We start from the raw sequence: 23,102 nt of genomic DNA on the forward strand, positions 1-23,102 counted from the left end.
TCTGGGTTTTGTACAGGGACGTGGAAAGGCACAAAGGTTGGGGTATTCATGTAACACTTAGAGTGACTGGTCAAGTTTGCCTTGAGTAGATTTTGTGTAAGAACATAGTAAGATGAAAGCCTGAAGGATGTTGACTATCAGATGATGGAAACTTGAGAGAAGTTGGGAATACCGTCCAATAATCAAACGGAAACAAATGGCAGTTTTGAACAAAGAAGGAATCGGGTTAAAACAGTCCTTTATTTTATGTATTGAAGTGTAGTTGATTTACAGTGTTGTGTTAATTTCTGCTGTAAAGCAAAGTGATTCAGTTATACATATATATACACATTCTTTTTTTATATTCTTTCCATTATGGTTTATCATAGGATATTGAATACAGATCTCTGTGCTATACAGTAGGACCTTGTTGTTTATCTGTTCTATATATACCAGTTTGCATCTGCTAACCCCGAACTCCCGCTCCATCTCTCCCCCAACCTGCCAGCACAGAGCCATCTTCACCCCAGAAGTCCAGTGGAATGTGGAGCAGTTAATCTTGCAGGGTCCAAGATCCCTGTCATCTTTTGTTACAATTCATGCCCTTCAATTATGTGTCCTCTCCTATGTTCTCATGCCGTCATTTCTCTGTCCTTCCTTTCTTTACTTTCGTCTTCAACATTTGGGCAACATTTTCATTGTACACGCTACTTCACCTACACTTTCAGCCTCTTGGTCAACAGTTCTTCAAAACCCTGACCTTACAAACATTGATTATCTCCCTGGAGGCACCCCTCTCCTGTGCTTTTTAAGTGGAGGGCACTCATTCCCCCACTTTTCATCCATCTCAGTGCTGGGGGCAGGTGGAGATCTAAAGATTGACATTATTATTTTTTTTCAACCTTGCATTGGAAAGAAAGAGTACTTTTAAGCTCATGTTAACTAAGCATATAACTTTCTTCAACACCTGCCTCATTTTTTTGCCACAGCTGGAATCTGGGGCAACCTCCCCATGAACACAATAAAATCTCACCCCAACTCTTAGGGTTTCTCAACATCAGCGTCGTCTTTTGGTCAATGACCATGTAACCTCATTTTCTCCCCTCTTTACCATCCCACTCACTTAGTCACACTAACAGCCCTCTTTCTGATGTCATTTCTATTGTGAATCGTAACTTTTGGCTATAGACCTGAGTTAAGCCTCTGGACCCTTGTATTTGTCTTTGAATCTATTGAGTCTCTTCTGGATTCACTTCCTCCACTTCTAGCAGAGGCCACGAAGAACATGGTTTCACTAGTCTCTTAACCATTTCTTTTATTTCATGTCCCCTTGTCCTTCTCTTTCCTCCAAACACCCAATTCTCAAATTATTCATCAGACTGCCTTGTTACTGCCTATGTATAGACTGCTGGCTAATACTGGGGGAAAAAAAAAAAAAAAAAAAAAGAAAAACCAAACAGGTGTGTGGACTGATTTAATGATTTCCAGCCGGAGGTGCTTTCTCAGTGCAGCCTTAGGGTCAATTATAGAGGTGCAGGTTTTGATTCAAAGGGTGTACATAATTTTACTTTTGGTACATATTGACAAATTGCCTTCAGAAAGTGTTTGACTAATGCAGACTCCTATGAAAAGTAAATCAGAGTGCCTGTCCTTTAAATTCTTGCCAATACAGGGAATTATCTATTTCACTTTCCCCAGTCTGATGGGCAAAATAATATTCGTGCATTCTTGTTTCATTTTGCATTTCTTACCCTAACTTGTGCACGTCTTACCTTCAGTAGGGCTTATTGACCAGCCGAATATATATTTTTTTCTTCTGAGTAATACCTGTACATTGCTTTCTTGTTTTATTTTTTTAAATTAAGGGGTTTGCTTTTTTATTGATTACTAAGAGATCTTAATGTATTAGTAATTGTTTCCCTCTGGTAATTTGGGAGGAATTAAATTTGGTTTCATTTATGCTAGTGATTATTTTATTTATTTTATTATTTTTTTTACATAAAAATCCATATGTAAAAATAATTTAAGCCTGTATTTCTCAAGTCATGATTTCCAGACATCAAACTATATATCAACTCCCATAGGAAAGTAAGGGAGCTATCATACCTTTGCTTTCACGATTCTTTTTTTCTCTTCCCACAGTCTAGTTTTTGTTAGTATAAATAAGGATTCTTATCCCAATATATTATAGCAAAATCATTATATTGAAATGTTGTTACTTTTATTTCAAGCATTATCATAACATTTCACAACTGTTATTTAAAAACAATATGTTTAAAAGGATTCAATACTCATTGACCGTCCTTTTGTAACTTACTTATCTAATTTCTTAATTTGAATTGAGCCTTCTCTTTGGTGAAAGTATTTGTTTTCCAAAGGAAACATGGCTGGTGATGTACCTTCTGAATCCTTGTAGAGTTGGGCATATCTTTTTAAGGCCTGTATTCATGAACAATGACTTGGATGAGGATGAACTTCTCTTTCATTTCTGAGCCTTTAATACAATGTGTCGTGTTTCTGAAGAGAAATCTGAGACAACCTTGAGAATTATTTTTCACTGCGTGTGTCCTGCGTGTGTTGGGGGCGGGGATTTTTTATAGGTTTCCTTCTTTATCCTTAAAGTCCCAGGACAAGTAGCATATACCATGGTGTTAATGAATCTTTATTTGTTTTTCTGGGAATGCAGTAAGCTTTTCTTAGCTGAATGTTCAGAACACCTTTCTAATCACTAAATGCTGGTTTCTGGTATGTCTTTGTGTTTATATCCTAATTATTTATTTTTTCAAATAATTAGTTTTTTTCAAAACTAATGTTTTTAGTTTCTTCCTTTTATATCCAAGTTAAATAAGAAGGTGTATATACTCTAATGTCCATTCATTCATCAGCGTATTCTGATCACCTCAAGCCTCTTTTATAAGACCTCTTCTTCTTCCACTCAGGCTCTTTATTTTGGTATTTTCATGGCCACTTGCTTGACTGTATTCACTTTTCATCTCACACACTCCCCCTTGGAGTCCTCATTCACAACCATGATTCGCTCTAGCACTATTTCTATACTCGTGATTATGAAATCTCTAATTCCTAGAGTTATATTGTCACAGTGCTGTCAGTGATCTTTCGAAATTCAAGTGTTCTTCTTTTAAGTTTTAAGATGTCTGAGTGTGGAGCAAAGATGCTCAATGACTTTTAGCTCCTACAACTGCACAGCCTCATGTCGTGTAAATCCTCCCTGTGTACCTTTCATTCCAGTGATGCTGAACTCTCAGGTCTTGCCTTGCATCAGTCTTTCTTGCATTTGTATAACCACACATGTTCCTGACTTTGCCAGGACTCCTCTCCCCCACTACTATTTATTCAGCTTAACCCTACTTCTCCTGTAACTCATTTGGCATCAGATTCTTCAGGAAACATTTTCTCATCTCAAACCCTAAATGAGATGTGCTTAATCCTTCTGTGAAATCATCACAATTAACTCAATGCTCTACATTTGTATCCGCAACTAGACCAAGGAACTTTAGGTCAAAGATTGTACCATATTTACTGATGTTCCCTTCAGGGCCTGGCATCATATCTGACTGTGGTCAATTCTCAATAAATATTTTTATGAATGAATGAATAGAGTGAGTGAATGAATGATGGCATCATCCAGTGTTGTAATAAAGAGATTTGGAAAATAGGACAGTCAGTTTGGCAGCTCCTATGATAACACAGATGAGAGATGAGAGGTACTGATGGATTGAATATGCAGCAGGAGAAAACTAAAGGCAAAAGCAGGTTTATGAGGCAAATAAATAGGAAACTGAACATTTCATTAGTAATTGGGAAGTTTAGAGGAGCAGTAAAGATGACCCTAAAGTTTTGAACAAAGTTCTTCACAACTTGGTTTGCAAGTAGGAGTTAGAAAGAGGAGCCTTCCTGAACATTTGGGTTGTGTATTGCAACTCATTTTCTACTCCCCACCCTGTACTCTCCACCCCTTAACCCTACTGTTTTCAGTTACTTCTGTCTCCAAAACAACCTCCAGAGTGAAAACTGTTTTCTTTCTAAAATACAAATGTGATTACATGCCTCCTTTGTTTAAATAAACTCTATGCTCACCCTTACGTACACTTTAGAGAATGAATTCTCCTCTTAGCAACTCTTTCAAGACCCTTTACAATGTGCTAGACTGTCCATCGTAGCCTCATTGTCCCTCTTAAGTATCTTGAGCTTTAACTACAATGTTTTCTGAGTCTCTGAAAGCTATGCTTAATGATCTTCATTCAAGTTCTTCCTGCTTGCCTTCGTTCATGGTTCCTTCTGCCTTGTACCTTTCTTCCTTTCCCTCTTAACCCCTAGTTCTTTTGTACACATATTTTAATGACCAGCACAAATGCAAATTCCTTTGTAAAAAGCACGCTAAATCCCTTTCCCCTTTTCTCCTCTGTGCTCCTATAGCATTTTTTTCCTATTGGTCATACAACATTTTTTGTATAGGTAGATTTCATTAGACATTTATAGGTAGATTTTGCATTAAGTAGACTTTGAATGTATTGAAGGCAAATACTTTCTTCATTTATGTGTGTCAAGAACATAGCAAAATGCCTGTTGCATGGTGGATGTTTAATGTAAATAAATATGTAAACAAATGGAATTGAGTGAGTTTGGTAAAGAATGATGATCTTGAGAAAAAAGTGATATGTGATAGACTGAAAAGCTCAATATATTTTTAAAATTATGAGTGAACACTTACAACTTTGCTAAATTCTACATAAATCCTGTCTTTCTTTATCCTGAACAAAATTCTCTCTCCCATGATTGTTGATCACTTTGTAGTCTCTCCCATTGATGGTGATTGTATAGCTCACCGCTCTCTTTGCTCCAATAAGTTAAAAAAAAAAATCATACTATGACTTAAACTAGTGATTCTCTTTTTTTTCCCTCACGTTTTGTCTCACGCTGAATTCTACAATATCCTTTGCTCTTCACAGATGTACTCACACTCAGCCTTTTCTGAATTCTGTTACAGCCCAGAAGATAACTGGAATTTCCTTTAAAATAATACACATTTTCTTCACTTTTCATATCAAGGAAAATAAATACACAAACATTGGCTTTCTCTCGCATTCCCTAGAACTCTTTTATCTTTTGCATTTGGCATTTTTGATCTTTTTGATTTTTCACTGTTCTGTCTCTGTATTCTGTCTGGTATCAGAAACAGCGTTGCTCCCTAGTAAATATGAGGTAGTGAGAATGACAATCATAAACATTTTCAGCTACTTGGAAAGAGATGTTATTTAAACTGTGTGTTCTGAATGACCTTCCCTTTAAATAGAATGAATTTCCTACTCCATTCCTGCCCAATATCTAACCTCTTGCATTTTCTTCTAAGTTGTTTCTTAGTGACTTTCGTAATACCTATCAATTTAGTGTCTTCTGCACATTTCATGAACAGACTACTTCCTCTTGCGGATCATCAATGACAACCTGAAGTAAAATTGGAATTCCCCTCTTAATTCCATAAATATGTAGTTTTAAATGACAGGGCTTGAATTCAAATTCATATAAAATGTTATTTCAAGTAAGGTTGAACTTTTATACCTATGTAGCTCCTCAGTGCCATTATATTTCAGTTTTATTCATTTTGTGTTTTGCTCCTCTGCAGTAGCCTGTGCTAAGCTTGTCCATTAAAATAGATAGTCCTTCTAAACTCTGGTTGGAGCGCAAGTGGTGTAGCCCCTTGGGGAGGTAAATGTAATTTGTTTGATTGGATACTCAAGCTTTTCAATTGTTTTATTTCCTTAGAGAAACAGAACCTTTCTAGCTTTCAGGTCAATTGGTGTAATGGTTGGATCCAGATGGAGTGACACTTTCTCCCCCTTGTAAGTCTCTAGTTCCTCAGAGAAATCCTTGAGCAATCTGTTGACAACTTGCTGTCATCTAGCTGGTCTAATGGTATAAATGACTTAGACACTGATTCCGAGGAGCGTGAAAGCCTAATGGTAAAGTGAAATTTTGAGAAGTGTAATGCACTCTCAAGTGCATTAAGGATAAGGTACTTAGGCAGTTCCCCACGTTTATTTTCCTCCAGTGAGTTTTTTTTAGGTCTTTGCTGCTTTTTTGCTAGGGAAAGAAATTTACCATTTTAACCTGCTCAGACACAGTAGCAGCTGATCGCCAGTGCTACTATTGGGAGGTAGAGAAAAGAACGCAATGATTAGGACACGTGTTGTAGGAATCTAGGAAAGTAGAAAGCAGATGAGATCAGGTTGGCAGAAGAAACCACAGCCCAAAATACACACAGGAGAGAAAAGTCGTGGCGGATGAGAGAACTGAGTCGTGGGTGTCGTAAGCCTGGAGCTGACAGACTCTGTGGGCAGGAGGATGCGTGGGGACGACTGCCGGGGACAGGACTTGGCAGACAGCACCGGAGTGACCGTCTGGATCGGCTTCTCCCACTTTTCCCCATCAAATGGCATCAGGCAGTGGAGACGGTTGACCTCAGTTTGGAGTGTAGAGTGTGGGCTCTAGGCCAGAAGAAGGCAGGCTGATGCAACCCGGGTGAAAGGGGATCCTTGCACCAAGAAAATGAGTTGTGCTGCTTACCTGCTCTTGCCCTGTAGTTTTCGGATCTGATCTAGAGTGAACAGAAACATGTCCACAGGGAGATCCAGGCTCCCCCTAAGAGGAGTTTCAGAGATGGAAACAGAAAGAATGGATGGGGGAAAATCGCAGAGAGTAGAAACAGTTATGTTAAGGTTGCGGAAAGAAATGCTTTTGAATTAGAAGGGTTTTGTGCTAGTGCTGGGACTAATGCAATGACCTGATTAGAGCTGATGTTATTTTGTGAGTGCACGTGTGTGCACGTGTGCGTGTGTATGCATGGATGAGGGATGGATGCAGAAAGGAAAAAAAAACTAAATCATAAATATATTGAGAGAAAAGTTATACTTAATTAAAATATGATAACATGGTAGAAAGTTATTAAGTGATTATTTAGGCTGGCTTGTGCATTAAAGGACTCTCTGAGGTGGCAATATATAAGTGAGATCTGAGTGGCAATAAGGACTTAGCTAACCCTACATCCCTTCATCCTGACGACCTGTATTAGAAAAAAGTCTCAGAAGTCCTAAAATCTCAACCTAAATTGAGTATTTAAACATTATAATTCAAAGGTGAATTTGTGGAAGGTAGAGGTAAACTACTACCTAATTATACTTAATGGAAAGTTACAGTAATTTACAAACGTCCATTGTCCAAGTATTAGAAGATAACAAAACACTAGTGAAGTATCCTGAACAGTAAGTATGGTGTGGGAGACAATGGATATTATGCTGATTTTTATATTATCTATTGTAAACTTAGCAATTCTCCCTCTAACCTTTCAATTGTTTTACCCTTTAATAGCCACCTTCATTCTTGATTTGCTCTTTCTAAAAATATATTGGAAGCAGTTGTAAACTCATTGTTATTCTCTTTAACAAGTTAAATCAACACGCAAATATTTCTCCCACCTGTTATATTTATCCTGGGTCTCACAATTCTGGGGCCTGTCAGCCTTTAGAGAAGGTTAATCCAGGCTTTGCAGAAAGAGATGAACTATTCCAAATACACCACCAAATTTAGAGGTTTTTTTTTTTTTTTTTTTTGACAGCTGCTGCTTACCTGGGGGAAAATGGTTTGGAAAGAAATATGTAAGAATTGGACTGTATAAATGTGAATTATAAAAAGACAAAATGAATATTATTTTCAAGAGCGCCACTTGAATCTGGTAATCCAATTGCTAATATGAAGTTCTTCAGATGATAATAAAAGCGTTCATTTATTTTGCCCAAATTGACGACACAATCTTAGTGTTTTTTCGTTGTGAAGGGGTAAAAGAAAGGAAACTTTTCTGAGCGTTCTATATTTGACGCATAAATAGCTACTTTTGTTTTTAGGACTGATATAATCCTTACCTTAAAAGAATGCCTATTTGCCGCCGTCATTTTTCTGTCTGAACCAAATTAAGTGTGTGTGCTTCTCCATTACTGATTGAAGAAACAACTGCTTAGACCATTACTGTCTCACCAGCTTTAGGGCAGAGAGCACCCCCTTTAAACAAGGGTCACTGTGAAGACCTTATTCTCAATTCTAGAGTGTCTTCAAAGATAAAGCAATTCACATCAGATTTCATGATATAGTTCTCTAAAGGAGGTTAAAGAGATTCACATTTTTCCTTTGGCCTAAAATGGCTCTTCTTCATTTAGTTTATGAGACACATTTTCAATAAATTTTGCTCAGTACTCCTAGAGCTGGAAAATAAAACAAAAACAAAAAAAATTAAAAGGACACACAATGGCAGGACGATAGGTACTTGTAGAAAAGCATGCATTTATTTTAGGAATGTAAAATTAATTATCCATTAATTATTTAATGGAATATTCCACCTTTGTTGATGATTTTAGTAGGAATAACTACTGCAGAGCAGAAGCAGGCATTTTACCTCTGTTTTATTTATACGGCAGGACTCCATTTCAACTTACAAATTACTTCTCAGGATCTTTAAGATTATCAGTTGAATACTGGCATGGAGTTGAGTTTTTGGATTGTACACAGAAATGATTTCCTATATATTCAGCTACATCTTGAGGGCTTGCTTGATGACCCTCGGACTTTGGGTCAGGAGTGAGTTCACATCTTTGTCTTACTCCCTGAAAGTATAAACAGGAATCCAGCGTCCAACATTTTCAGGCATGATTTGACCTAGTTATATGCAACTTTATAATTTAAAGAGGTTTAAAAATCTGGAAAAGATTTGGGGGAAAAGTGAGAAAGATGACTTTAAATTCAACACATTGAAAAGAAAATAATTTTAAAAAGAGGATTGATCAGTATACATGGAAGGCTTGGGATAACTTACAATCCTCTTTCCATTTTCTTATTTCTTGTGTTTTCTGTATTCCTTCCCGCAACTCACTTATTCCCTATCTTCTACCACTTCTGTCTTTTGCTAATTTCTATTAATCTTTCAAGTTAGTTTAATTAATCCTTCAATCCTTAGTTTAGATGAAACTTCATTCATTCAATGAAGATTTAATAAGTTCCTAATATTTGCTAGTTACCGTTCTGGGGAATGAGGGAACAATAGTGAACAAAACAGTAAAGGAAACAAAGCCAAACCTCTTCTTATGGAGTTTAGATTTTAGGCAGGAAAAGGAGACTAAATAAAACAGAAAAATAAATAAAATATGCAATATGTTTGATGTGGGTAAAGAGAATAGTCTGATAGGGAAGGAGGTTAGCAGGGACTGGGCTACAATTTTAGATAGGGTATTAGGAGGGGTTTTGCTAAAATGACAGTTACGGAAACATCTGAAGGAGATGAGGGAATAAGCCAGCAGGTGTCTGTAGAAGCAACGTCAAGGAGAAGGAATAGAAAATGCAAAGGCTTTGAGGAAAATAGGTGCCTGGAATGTTTGTGGAGGACAGTGTAGCTAGATCAGAGAGCACAGGGGCATACTAATAAAAGATAAGCCAGAGGTAGCAAGGAGACAGATTGGGTAGAAATCTGTAGAACTTTTACTCAGTGTAAGAACCCATTGGTTTGCTTAAAGACTTAAATAGACACGACACCATAAAACTCCTAGAAGAGAACATAGGCAAAACATTCTCTGACATAAATCGTACCAATATGTTTTCTTAGGTCAGTCTCCCAAGGCAATAGAAATAAAAGCAAAAATAAACATATGGGACCTAATCAAACTTACATTCTTTTGTACAGCAAAGGAAACCATAAAGAAAATGAAAATACAACTTACAGACTGGGAGAAAATAATTGCAAATAATGCAACTGACAAGGGCTTAATTTCCAAAATATATAAACAGCTCATACAACTCAATAACAAAAAAACCAGCCCAATTGAAAAATGGGAAGAAGACCTAAATAGACATTTCTCTAAAGAAGACATACAGATGGTCAAGAGGCACATGAAAAGCTGCTCAACATCACTAATTATTAGAGAGATGCAAATCAAAACTACAATGTGGTACTACTTCACACTGGTCAGAATGGCCGCCATCAAAGTTTACAAATAATAAATGCTGGAGAGGGTATGAAGAAAAAGGAACTGTCCTACACTGTTGGTGGGAATGTAAATTGGTGCAGTCACTATGGAAAGCAGTATGGAGTTTCCTTAAACTAAAAACAGAGTTGCCATATGATCCAGTGATCCCACTTTTGGGCACATATCCCAAGAAAACTCTAATTTTGAAAAGACACATGCACCCCAGTGTTCATAGCAGCACTATTTACAATAGCCAAGGCATGGAAGCAACCTAAATGTCCATTGACAGATGAATGGATAAAGAAGATGTGGCATATATACACAACGGAATACTACTTGGCCATAAAAAAGAATGAAATAATGCCATTTGCAGCAACATGGATGGACCTGGAGATTACCATACTAGGTGAAGGAAGTCAGAAAGAGAAAGACAAATACCATATGATATCACTTATACATGGAATCTAAAGTATGATACAAATGAACTTATTTACAAAACAGAGACAGACTCATAGACATAGAAAACAAATTTATGGTTACCAAAGGGGAAAGGAGGTGAGGGAGGGATAAATTTGGAGTTTGGGATTAGTGGATAGAAACTACTATATATAGAATAAAGAACAAGGTCCTACGGTGTAGCACAGGGAATCATATTCAATATCCTGTAATAAACCATAATGGGAAAAATATGAAAAAGAATATATATATATATATAATATATATGTCTAACTGAATCACTTTGCTATACACCAGAAAACTAACAGAACATTGTAAATCAACCATACTTCAATTTAAAAAAAAACAAAACAAAAACAACCATTTACAGTCTTTTGCAAAAGAGTGACATAATCTGCTTTTGTTTTGTCAAGAATCCTTGGGCTTCTGTCTTGAGAATATACTGAAGGGGAACACAGATTGAATCTGGGAGGCCAGTTAGGAGGCCATTGCACAAATCTAGGGAAGAGGGGGCTTGGGCTAGTGTTGTAGCGAGAGAGGTGGTGAGCAGTGAGTGGATTCTGGTTATATTTTGAAAGGAGGACCTCTGGATTTGCTGATGGAATGGGTGAGAGGCACGAAGGAAAGAGAGAAGTGGGGGAGGACTCTAAGGATTTTGGGCTGAGCAATTGGAGGAAGGGAATTGCAATGTTCCAAGGTGGGGAAGGCTGTGGAAGAATCAGGTTTGGGGCATAAATGTTCTTGAATGATCTAATACTCTTCCAAGAAGAGTTGTTGAATAGAAAGATGGGTATAGGGTCTAGATTAGAAGAAGTCTGAGTTAGAGATAATCATTTGGGAGTCATCAACCTAACGATGGTATTTAAAGAATTGAGGCAAGGTGATGTTATCAAGGGAGTACTTACTTATAAGCAGAAAGGAGAAGAGATCGAAAAACTGAATCCTGGGGCACTTCAACATTTACAGGTCCAAGAGGATCCATTGAAAGAGACTGAGAGAAGCAGCCTGAGGGGTAAGGGGAATATTATGAGAGTCTGATGTACAAGCAGTCAAATGACAGAGGTATTTCAAGGAGGGGGGAATGATCAGCTCTGTCAATGCCACTGATGGTTCAAGTAAGTTGGAAACTAGGAATTTACTGTTTGCTTTTAGCTTCATGGAACTCATTGGTGACCGTGATAGGGGAGTTGTGGTGATGCAGCTGGCATCAAAATGTTGACGTGTTTCGAGCTTGAGTGGCTGGAGGAATGCTTTCATGGAGGGAGTAGCCTGGCACAGGTGTCAGGACCTAAGTGTGATGAAGAGGTCTCTTTGGGGCTGTGTATCTGTCCATGGCAACTGGATTTTGGTTATGTATAAGAGAATTAATCAAATAAGTATGTTTATTGAAGATAATGGGAGCCAGGTTTCTCCCTTTCAGAGAAGGGAGTTACAAGTATGAAAAGAGAAATTAGAATGAACCTTAGAGTATTGGATCAGAATTGAAATTATCAGTGTAATCCCATTTCATGTATGTATGTGTGTGCATAAATATATATATATATATACACACATACATAGATAGACATAGAAATACTATATAAGTCAATGTGTAGGTGTCTATATCCATCTAATCTATCTTTCTATCTTCATATTCTCTACCTCTGTCCACTAAGAGGGAGTGGGAGGGTGTGGGAGTAATAGGATGAGTATACAGCACTGAATCTTTGTTCTTAAATACCACTTGTCACTTAAGGAACCAGAATTCCTTGGAGAAATGGTTGATTTCAGGGCCAGGCCAGGGAAGTATGGGGCAATCATTGTCTAAACATGGAACAACTTGAGCACTGAAATACATATTGAGTGCATTTATTATATTCCACTGAATAACATAAGGATTCATGAGTCCATACAGATACAATTAAGTAAATGCAGGCAATGAAAGCTTAATAAAGAACAGGATATCTGCCCAAAGTATCTGCTCACAAAATGCTTATTAATTGCAAAGAGAAATTTTGTTTTTTTACATAAAGAAGCCTGGCAGATACCATCTTAATCCAAAAGATTAAAGTTAACATCATCAATGATGGAACAACTAGAAATTATGTAACACATAAGATGTAATAAGATGATCTCTGAATCACCTGGATCTAGTCAGGAGGAAACAGACAAATTCAGATTGAGAGGCAGTCTACAAAGTAGCTAGACTGTAGTCTTCAACAGTGTTAAGATCATGATAGTCAAGGAAAGATTGAAGAACTGTTCTAGATCAAAGGAGACCTGAGAGTTGTGACAACTAAATTCAACATGTGACCCTGGACTGGGTTTGTAATCTACAAAGGACATTTTGGGAACTATTGGCAAAACTTGAATGGTGTCTGAGGATAAGGTGATAAGGATGTATCAATGTCAATTTCCTGATTTTGATGGTTGTATTATGATTATTTACGAGAATATGTTTTTTTTTTTAGTACCAAATGCATTACTGTATTTGGGGATAATGGGTAAATCAGTCAGCACCTTAATCTCAAATGTTTCAGAAAAAACTTCTTGTACTGTTCCTGCGACTTTCCTGGAATATTGAGGGTTTTTTTTTTTTTTTTTTAAGTAATAAAAACCAGAAACTACTAATTGAGACTAGGAAATAGGAAAAGAGAAACTGGGCAAAGCAAGTATAGGCAGCTCATAGGAATGCCACTACAGTGGGAAAGAGAGAAATGGGGAAGTATTTAGAGGAGAAGACTTCTAAGATTATTTTTCTCTTTCTCATCTTTGTCCCTAAGCTCTTTATTCATGTTTATTTTATTACATTTTCCCACCTGGCACTGAAAATATTTTTATATGCCAGTTTCCACTACAGAATACAAATTCCTTGAAGAAAAGGTCTGTGTTTTATATTTGCTTTATATGTAGCATAACACTTAGCATATTATAATGTGTTCATTGAATATTCAAACAACTGAAACATTTTCAAAAAAACTATGGTTTTAAATGAAGGGGTATGATGAACAATTTTCTTCCTAAACATGGAAGACAAAATAAGAAGTTGACTTTTTAAGGAGGGGAATTTGTAGGCATAACAAATAAACAACTTCCAGATTTGGGGATATAAAATGCTGAAAAGGTTACTAAGGTGTTTCACAACTAATTCTAATAATCTTTTCAAAGTCATCTGTTCCATATGGATTACATAGAAAAAGGAACCAATGATACACTGAGATAATTAAGAGTGTAGAAAATTGTGATCATCTCTATACCAAATGTGAAATTGTGCATGAAATGTTCCTAGACAGTATCTACAGAAAATGGGCTGGCTGTATTCCCATTCCCTAGGAAATCAATAGTAAATCAAACCATTGGCAGATTTTTCTATGTTATATATATATATGTGTGTGTGTGTGTGTGTGTATGTGTGTGTCTGTGTAAATTAATAGCTTTTTTTTGAAGTGAAGAGAGTAATTTAATAGTTTCGGAAGAAGTGGCCACGAGAGTTTTACATCTACTCAAGATAGGACAAAGAAAACTACTTAGATTCCTATGTTAAATTTCTAGAGATTAACTAAGTTAGAGGCTTGTTCTTAGGAGGTTGCAGTATATGGAGAGAGAACTTTAATGGATATCAAAGGTGAGTAGTAAATCCAAAGCATCATACTTAGGGTGAAAATGTAGTACACTTAGGCATAGATCACTTCCAGGGCTGGGCTTGTCTGAGTTACTCAGAGAGGAAAAAACAAAAGTCTGTATGTAGGGGACAGGGGTCTGGTGGGGAGGGGGTGGGGGGATGAACGGGACAGGGAGGAAGGGAGAAGGGGCCAGTGAGAGGAGTGTTGAAATGAAATGTATGAGCTCGTGGGAAGTGAAAAACAGAAACAAAAACAGGCAAGACAATCTTGAGGAATATAGCTGTGTCTGAAGTCATTTCCCTGTAGCCATCTTTCATACAAAGAGAGTAAGATATAAGATGTTATCAGTAAATCAGACCAGTAGTGGGAACGCATGCACATTGCAAGTACTTGTGGGCAACTCATGTGGTTAATTTCTACCAAACCAACCTTCCATGAACAATTACCTCAACTCTTTTTTTCATGTTGTTTGTATAAACATAGCACAGAAAATATTTAATAGACTGGTATATTTATTCATAATTATATGATTCTATAAAAGCCCATGTTAGTAAATAAGGTCACTTTACAAAGGTGAAGAATCCCTGTATGATATATTTTATCCGTTAGAAAATGGTGCCTTTTCTTTATTGTTTACAATTGCAGAATAGTGTAGATTGTGTTGGTGGTTTTGTTTTTGGAGTATCTATTAGTCAGTCAATCAATTAGTATTTATTGAGCTTCTGCCCATCATGTAGGGAATGCTCATCAAATTTGCAAATGACACAAATCTTGGAGGATGTTAAATACATTGGATGACAGACATAGCATCCAAAAAGATTTTGACAGCCTGGAGCAATGGGCTGAATCTAACAAGATGAAATATAATGTGGATAAATATAAATTCCTGTCCTTTGGTCCAAAAAACTAACTGCCTATGTATAGGATGGAGTAGATATGCTTTAACAGTGATGTAATTTAAAAAAAAAAAAAAAAAAGACTTAGTGTCTTAGTGACTAGTCAGCTCAACTTAATTTATCAGTTTTAGTTGTATGATGTCATGAAATCTAGCATGCAGTTTTGGATTATATTAAGGTGATAATCTTATTTCAATTTGGCGAGAGACCACACATAGAGATTGTAGTATTTCTGGAGCTACATTTTAAGAAGAGAGAGACCCAGAACCATGTCATATTTAGAACACCACAGAAACTAAACACATTTATCTTGAAGAAGACTTAGGAGAAAAATGATATGTGTGGACTCTCGTGTGGAAAAGGGATTGGATTTTTTTCACGTGGTCTCAATAATTAGAGCTGGGGCTTACGAATTGAAGTTATAAGGAGATATCGTTCAGTTCAATCATTTATAATAGTAAAAGCTGTTCAAAGATGAAAGGGTTCCCAAAGTCTGCAGAAGCAGAACACTGGAGTAGGTAAACCTAGGTGTCCTCATTTTGGGGATAATAACACGGTAGAGGGGCAATCTGAGAACCCAGTGAGATACTATAAGTAAAGCACTCAGCACACAGCCCGGCAAATGGCAAGTGATGATATAGCTCATTGGAGCTGTTACTCTTCTTATTATGGGAGGTGTTCATACAAAGCCTGAGCCATCACTGTGTTGAGTTAAAGCCAAGAAACTCAATGGGTGGGTCTGATAAACTAGATGGTGGTTATATCTAAATGCTCGCTGGGTGCAATCTCTGAAACCAGTTATTCTTCTATGTGACTTTGAAGAGTGTAACCTTTTTTTAAAAAAAATTCTCTGTGATTCCATTTCATTACTTGCAGATAATGCCAAACCTGCCTTGGGTTGTTGTAAGGATAAAAAAAATGAATATACATATAATTTAGAACAATGCTTGACATGCTAGTTTTTCAATAAATGAGAGCACTTTTATAATGCTGAAGTAGTCAACAAAGGATCGTTGTAGGATACAGGACTTGAGATATATGTTTTGAAAAATATTAAAAATTTAGGTAAATGAAAAGCAGTAACAAGGTTATTCCCATATGGAAATAGCTTGAATAAAACATGGAGATGGAATTAAGCATTGTGGGATCATCAGACAGTGAAGAAACCTCACCAGTTAGGTGAGGTTGGCTACTGGTGACCAGTTAGAAATAAAAGTGGATGGAATGAGTGAGGGAAAACCTCAGAAGACCTTTGGTTTGGGATGGTAAGTAGAGTGGCATTCCACATGCTTTCAGGTAGGGGATGAAACATACATGTGATATTTTAAAATAACCTTATGAAGTTTTCAGAATAAATTGCCTTCCTTATGCTTAAAAATTATAGATGGAATAGTTGAATCTTTTATGCAAATCCTTCTTTATCCTAGAAATAGAAATTCTATTTCAGGGCAATTTCTATTTCAGAAGGTCCAAAACATTTTTTCCTCCATAAAGTTTTCCCTTCAGATTCATATCACAGTGGTTTTCTTTTTTGTTTGAAATCCTTAGCATTCAAATGTTTTTTGTATTTGTATCATCCATCATCATCTTCTGAGAGTGAATTTGAATTCACGATCTGTTGCCAGATCACTTTGTGTTAAATCTATGAAAAAGGTGTTCTTCAAAAGGCTTAAAATGATTTTGTTTTAAAATGAGACCCATCACATTAATGAAAATGATATTCTTGGGAGGCTTATAAGTTGGTTCTAGGAAGACAAGTCCCACAGAGAAGGTCCAAAAGTAGTTTATACACCACACACTCATGGATTAAGGTGTAACTTCTCAAAGCAACTCCATAAAAAAGGACAACACTGCATTAACTGCACGAAGATTCAGTACATAAGTAAAAAACAACCGTCATCATTTGTAGTGACTCAGACACTATTTAGTATGCTAAAATTACTCTGTTGTTTCATACGTACAAGCTCCTTGAGGAAAAGGACAGTGATTTTATTTTCTTGGTGTAACTCATAGGGCCACTGTGGGTGCTGGGTTAATGCCGTATTGAATTAAATTTAAATTAGGAGGATATTGGCAACAGGAAAACTATAAAACTATTTCTCCAATGAGGAAGTCAGCATAGGTACTCTGCCTTTTTGTTTCCCAACCTGAATCAGCAGTTTTTTCTTTTCCTTTTTCTTTGTTGTTGTTCCTGGTGGTGGTGGCCTACAGGAGTAGCATAGCAACAGACGTTTGGCGTTTCAGTGGAACAGGTGATTGTTGACAGTTACAAGGTGAACTTGGTTGTATTTTTTCCCTTGGTAGCTTCTCAGCAATTGTGCGACCTTCTGGAATTTTGAACTATGCTCCTCTCTAATCAAGCATGAGAATGGTTAGGAATTCTACATTTTTAAGTCAACTACACTCTTGTGCTCAAAGGAATGAGTACAGCCTATCCCAGGGACACCAAGTTTGACCCCCCAAACAATGGCTAGAATAAAATTTGAAACCCTGGGAGAATGAAGGCTGGAGAATGACTTGCTCCCCTGTATCTTCTTTCCAAAATGTTTTTGGACGTCTTATGAAGGCGTTTAAGGCTTTTTCTACAGCTGCTATTGGTTTTGCCAATTCATTCCTTCAAGCCACACCAATAAACATGTACAAACCCCTCTAATCCTCAGAGAGGTGGAGAAAAAGATAGGTGGGAAGTGCACTGTAGGAGAAGGCTTTCTTTTCACAGGTGAGAGATTCCGTCGTATATATTCCTATTCCCCTAAATAACCGGCAAGGGGCTCATCAGGAAGAGCTATTGCAAAGAGCCACCGTCATGGTTACAGTTTCCGTGTGATGGGGCCCCAGACCTGAATTGCAAAGTAGTGTAGAGGATCCTGGAATATAAAACATGGTACAGAACACCAGAGAGGATTTAATCTTATTTATAAAAACGTGGTTGCAGGGGGGTGGCAAAAACAGGCAAGAGTGACTTGGGATCATCATTAATCATGGTTTAAGTACCAGCAAAGTGAAAACATTCTTCTGGAATTCACTGCAGTGACACTGAATCCGTCTACTAAGCAAATATGTGATGAGTTGATAAAAAGAAAAGAAAAAAGAAAGAAAGGTCCTGAACTCTTGACTACTGATATAATACAGTGAATACAGAAAATCAAAAGCATGCTTTCTATCTGACTCAAAATAAAGGTGCACTTAAACTTGTAAAAGACAACAGTTTTATTTGAATGATATGACAGAACTGTCACAGGAGTGTTACCTGCTATAAAGAAAGCCAAAGAATTATTACCTTTATTAGACCAGTGACACTGAGCTTTAGCCATACATTTCTAACTTCTGTCCCTCTACAGAGACAATTTTCTTTTCCTAAATAAACTGTCATGCTAGTGTTAATATATTGTTGGCTCTCTCATGCTCTGAGAATACTGCTGATATAAAACATGTATATGTTAGATTGGTAATAGTATCTTTAGTGTAGCTGACTAGAACAAATGTGTTTCCCTCATGGCTGTGCTAATGTGATAAAGGAAAATTGGCTGTTCATCAGCTTTTGGCTGGGTAAAGACAGTAGAGATGGAGCCACATTCTTTTTTATGCATTAATACCATCGAGAACTTTTCACGAGTTATATTTCATGTGCCTGCATGTTGCGCAAAGATGTTGTAAAACATGAGATAATGCTACAAATAACAAAGTAGAAAAGCCTGTATCTTTTATAATGATAACAGTCAAACACCAAATGACAGTAACAGGCTGTAAAAAATGGGATGCAAAAAAAAAAAAAAAGCCACGGTGGTGGTGTATATCCAGGTCCGTGAGGAGCTAGTGTGTGATTTTAGGTCTTTATGTTAAAGCTTTGTTTTATAATTAAGTAAAATGCAACACAGGGTCAGTGAGTTTAGGAAAGAACATGAAAGCAGGTTTTAAATGAAAGCAGGTTGGGTAGAGAGGATAAAAGCCATATTGAATAAGTTTTTGAAGAATTGATATTGCCAAGAAAATTATGATGTTAATTTCTAGGGGTGTGTGTGTGCTTTTTTTTTTTTTTTTTTTTTTTTGAGAAGCAGTTTGAAAGGAGTTCACTCATATGATTTAAATATATCAGAGGATGGTTATTTTTGTCAATTTTTGTAAGGGTATTTTAATAGAATTTCATTTTGAATGCTATGATTTGATATTTTGAAATGAAGATGTTAGCATCTGACCTTCAACTACAAGGCATTAAATTTCTCAATGAAGTAATCTGCATAAAAGTTTGATTGAATTGACTATTCAGGGATCAACACAGACAAAAAGTTCATAACTTTTTATGGTGTAATCCAGGGGTGGTCAGACTACAGCTCACGGGACAACTCTGGCTGGCTACCTGTTTCTATAAAAGTTTTGCTGGAACACGTCCATGCCCATTCACATACATGTTGTCTCTGGCTGTTTTCCTATTACAGCAGAGTTGAGCAGTTGTGACCTGGACCGTTTGGACCACAAAACCAAATCACTTGGCATACAAATAAAAAATATTTATTCTCTAGCTGTTTACCAAAAAAGTTTGTTTACCCCTGATGTAGGGAGTTGTTAGGTTGCCTGATTAATTAGCCTAGAACATGATTGGCAGTTTTTTACGTTATTCTGTATTAGAGAAGTATAGATGAAAATTACCGACTAGATACCAACACCTAAGAAAGTAAATGTTTACAAGGAGCCTTTTGTACTAGCAACCTAAATTGAATTATATCCATATGTAATGCATTTTTGGTATATCTGGTTTTGAATATTTTTGCCTTTTGTGTTCATTTCTGTTTGTTTCCAAATATGACTGTAACAAATTTAACTAGTAGCTAAAGAAACAACGTGTCTCCAAAAAGACTTATAAAGCATGGCAGTCAGAGCTGTTAAATATATGGGACAAACAGTTATGCATACCTGTGAATACCCTGGTAGATATGACCCCAGCACAAAACTATAACATATAGGTTTATATCTAGATATACAAACACAAGACATATCATTGAGCCATTAAAATAAAATTCAAGTCTTTCCAGCTGAAGGAAGTGGAGAAGTAGGAAATTAACTTGAGAAAGCCTGCTGAAGTGTAGTTATTATAAAATAAAAGGTTATGCAATCAAAATAATAACGGTGATAATTTCTTACAGGTACATCAGACAAAAATCAGTTTCTTCGTCAATGGTTTGGAAGAGGATAATACAGCTTTTGATGCAAGAACTCTAAGTGGTTCAATTACAGATTTTGCCTCTGGTACTATGCAAATAGGACAGAGCTTAAATGGTAAGAGTCTGACTTCAGAAAATTATTTACTTTATCCAATTACACTGCTTCTTCAAAATTGTGTCAAAAATAATATTTTAAAATACCCAGGTGTATTTGTTTCCTAGGGCTGCTGTAACACATTAGCACCAACTGGGTGGCAGCTTAATTAAGCAGATTTTATCCCCTGGTGGTTCTGGAGAGTAGAAGTCTGAAACCAAGGATTCAGTGTTGGTTTCTTCTGGAGGTTCTGAGGGAGAATTCATTCCATGCCTCTCTTTCTGGTGGCTTCTGGCGGTACTTAGTGTTCCTTGACTTGTAGCTGTATAACTTCAATCTTTGCCTCCATCTTCACCTGGCCTTTTCCCCTTTGCTTTTCAGGACACTTGTGACCAGATTTAGGCCCCACCCTAATCCAGTATTGTCTTGTCTCAAGATCCTTAATTACATCAGCAAAGACCCTTTTTCCAAATAAACTCACAGTTGCAGGTTGCAGGTAGTCTTATCTTTTGGAGGCCATTATTCAACCCACTATATCAGGGAATCTTTAAAATTAGAATGTCTCTATCATTTATTTTTAAAGTAAGAACACTATGTAATAAACTATTTTTTCTTTTTTTTAATTTATTTTTTATTGAAGTAAGGTTGAATTACAATGTTGTGTTCATTTCTGCTATATAGCAAAGTGACTCAGTTACACACATATATATACATTCTTTTTTTATATATTCTTTTCCATTATGGTTTATCACAGGATACTGAATATAGTTCCCTGTGCTATACAGTAGGACCTTGTTGTTTATCCATTCTATATATACCAGTTTGCATCTGCTAATCCCAAACTCCAACTCCTACCCTTTCCCACTCCCCTCCCCCTTGGCAACCACCAGTCTATTCTCTATGTCCGTGGTTTTGCTTCCATTTCATAGATAGGTTCATTGGTGTCATATTTTAGATTCCACATGTAAGTGATATATGGCGTTTGTCTTTCTCTTTCTGACTTACTTCACTTAGTATGATAATCTCTAGTTGCATCCATGTTGCTGCAAATGGCATTATTTTGTTCTTTTTATGGCTGAGTAGTATTCCATTGTATATATGTACCACGTCTTTATCCATTCATCTGTTGATGGACATCTAGGCTATTGCCGTGTCTTGGCTGTTGTGAATAGTGCTGCTATGAACATAGGGGTGGATGTGTCTTTTTGAATTATAGTTTTGTCTGGATATATGCCCAGGGGCAGGATTGTTGGATCATATGGTAATTCGCTTTTTAGTTTTCTGAGGAACCTCCATACTGTTTTCCACAGTGGCACCAACTTCCATTCCCACCAACAGTGTAGGAGGGTTCCGTTTTCTCCACACTCTCTTCAGCATTTGTTATTTGTAGACTTTTTAATGGTGGTCATTCTGACCAGTGTGAGGTGGGACCTCATTGTAGTTTTGATTTGCTTTTCTCTAATAATTAGAAATGTTGAGCATCTTTTCGTGTGCCTCCTGGCCATCTGTATTTCTTCTTAAACTATATTTTCTTTCTCTTTTTTTTTCAAGTTTGTATTTTATTCTATGGCTATTGTTAAAGTAGGACTTAGAGTATTAGACAGAAACTGGAAAGTAATAGTCAACATGGAATAAACTGGATTAATGGTGTTCATATCTTCCCACCCTAAAAATGGGCCATGTAGATTAAGAATATAATATGCATCACATCCTGAAAAGAACAGAAGTTGTATTTAGACTTCTCTTGAAATAACTATCACAGTGGTCTATAAAATTGTCTACACTTTAAAATGGGAATGCAAATTATTTTATATTATTAAATAATAAATGCTCATTATAAGAAAATCCAAACAACACAGAACTCTATAAAATAGGAAGCATTTTCCTTTTTTGACCTTCATAGATAGATATAGTTAACTTTGTTATACCCTTCCATCATTTTTGTACATATTGCTAGAGATATGGTTATAAATATAATAATTTTCCAAAAATGAAATTATCATACATATGCTTTCTCTGAGCCCTCTAAAAATAAATACTTCCCCTCCAAATGTTATGAGAAACATGTCAATATGCCTTCTCATTTAAAACGGCTGCATTGTGCACAATTGTATAGCTGTAACCAAAACTTTTTAAACAAGATTTTATTGATGAACATTTAGGTTATTTCTACTATTTCAATATTATTAGCAGTTATTTGATAGAAAACACTAAATATATATATCTATATATTATATCTGTGTCTATATCTATCATGCATATACACATAGACATATATATGTGTTTGAACAGTTGTCTGTGCAGTTCCCTAAGACCTTTTACTTTGGCGTCAATTTCCCTGATTTCAAATCCCATCTCTCTACTTACTAGCCATGTGACCTGGAATAACTTTTTAATGTCTCTAAACTGTAGTTATGTCTAATTTAAAATCATGATGATGATGATATTACAGTCCCATTGTAAGGATCAAATGAGGCTATGTCATAAAAAGCACTACTATTTTTCCAGCATCTGGTACCTAGTAGTTGCTCCATATTTGTGGAATGAATGAATACTGTACCTTGTATATACTAAATCATATTGATATGTAATACTATTATTAATATTATAATTATTTCCCTAACATGAATCAATAGAAGTTAAATATGTTGAAATATATGGTCATTTTTAAATTTTAATACATATGAGATTGATTACCCTAAAGCATAACAACAGATAATCTCCAGAAAGGCTGTGAAAATTTACAACCTGATTTAAAAATATAGGTAAGTATTTGCCTCCTTAAACAGTAACTGACCTTACAAATTATCCTTGGTTTTTTCACTTTTGTCATTCCTCTCATTGAAAAATGTTTTTGTACACTGCCTTAGAATTATTTGGCCATTAGTGAG

The 23,102-nt window shown here is 36.3% G+C and overlaps 1 protein-coding gene across 2 annotated transcripts in view; it reads left to right on the top strand.

Moving 5' to 3' along the window:
- The window catches only part of USH2A (usherin), an 816,496-nt gene that overhangs the window by 32,794 nt on the left and 760,600 nt on the right, over nucleotides 1–23,102 (top strand). For both annotated transcript variants that reach the window (XM_036853226.1, XM_036853215.1), the window contains exon 3: nucleotides 20,100–20,232. In XM_036853226.1, coding sequence (XP_036709121.1) covers nucleotides 20,100–20,232 — 133 coding nt within the window. The remainder of the gene's footprint in view (nucleotides 1–20,099; nucleotides 20,233–23,102) is intronic.

The sequence above is a fragment of the Balaenoptera musculus genome, chromosome 1, assembly GCF_009873245.2.
Source record: "Balaenoptera musculus isolate JJ_BM4_2016_0621 chromosome 1, mBalMus1.pri.v3, whole genome shotgun sequence".
In the NCBI taxonomy this organism is placed as follows: Eukaryota; Metazoa; Chordata; class Mammalia; order Artiodactyla; family Balaenopteridae; genus Balaenoptera; species Balaenoptera musculus.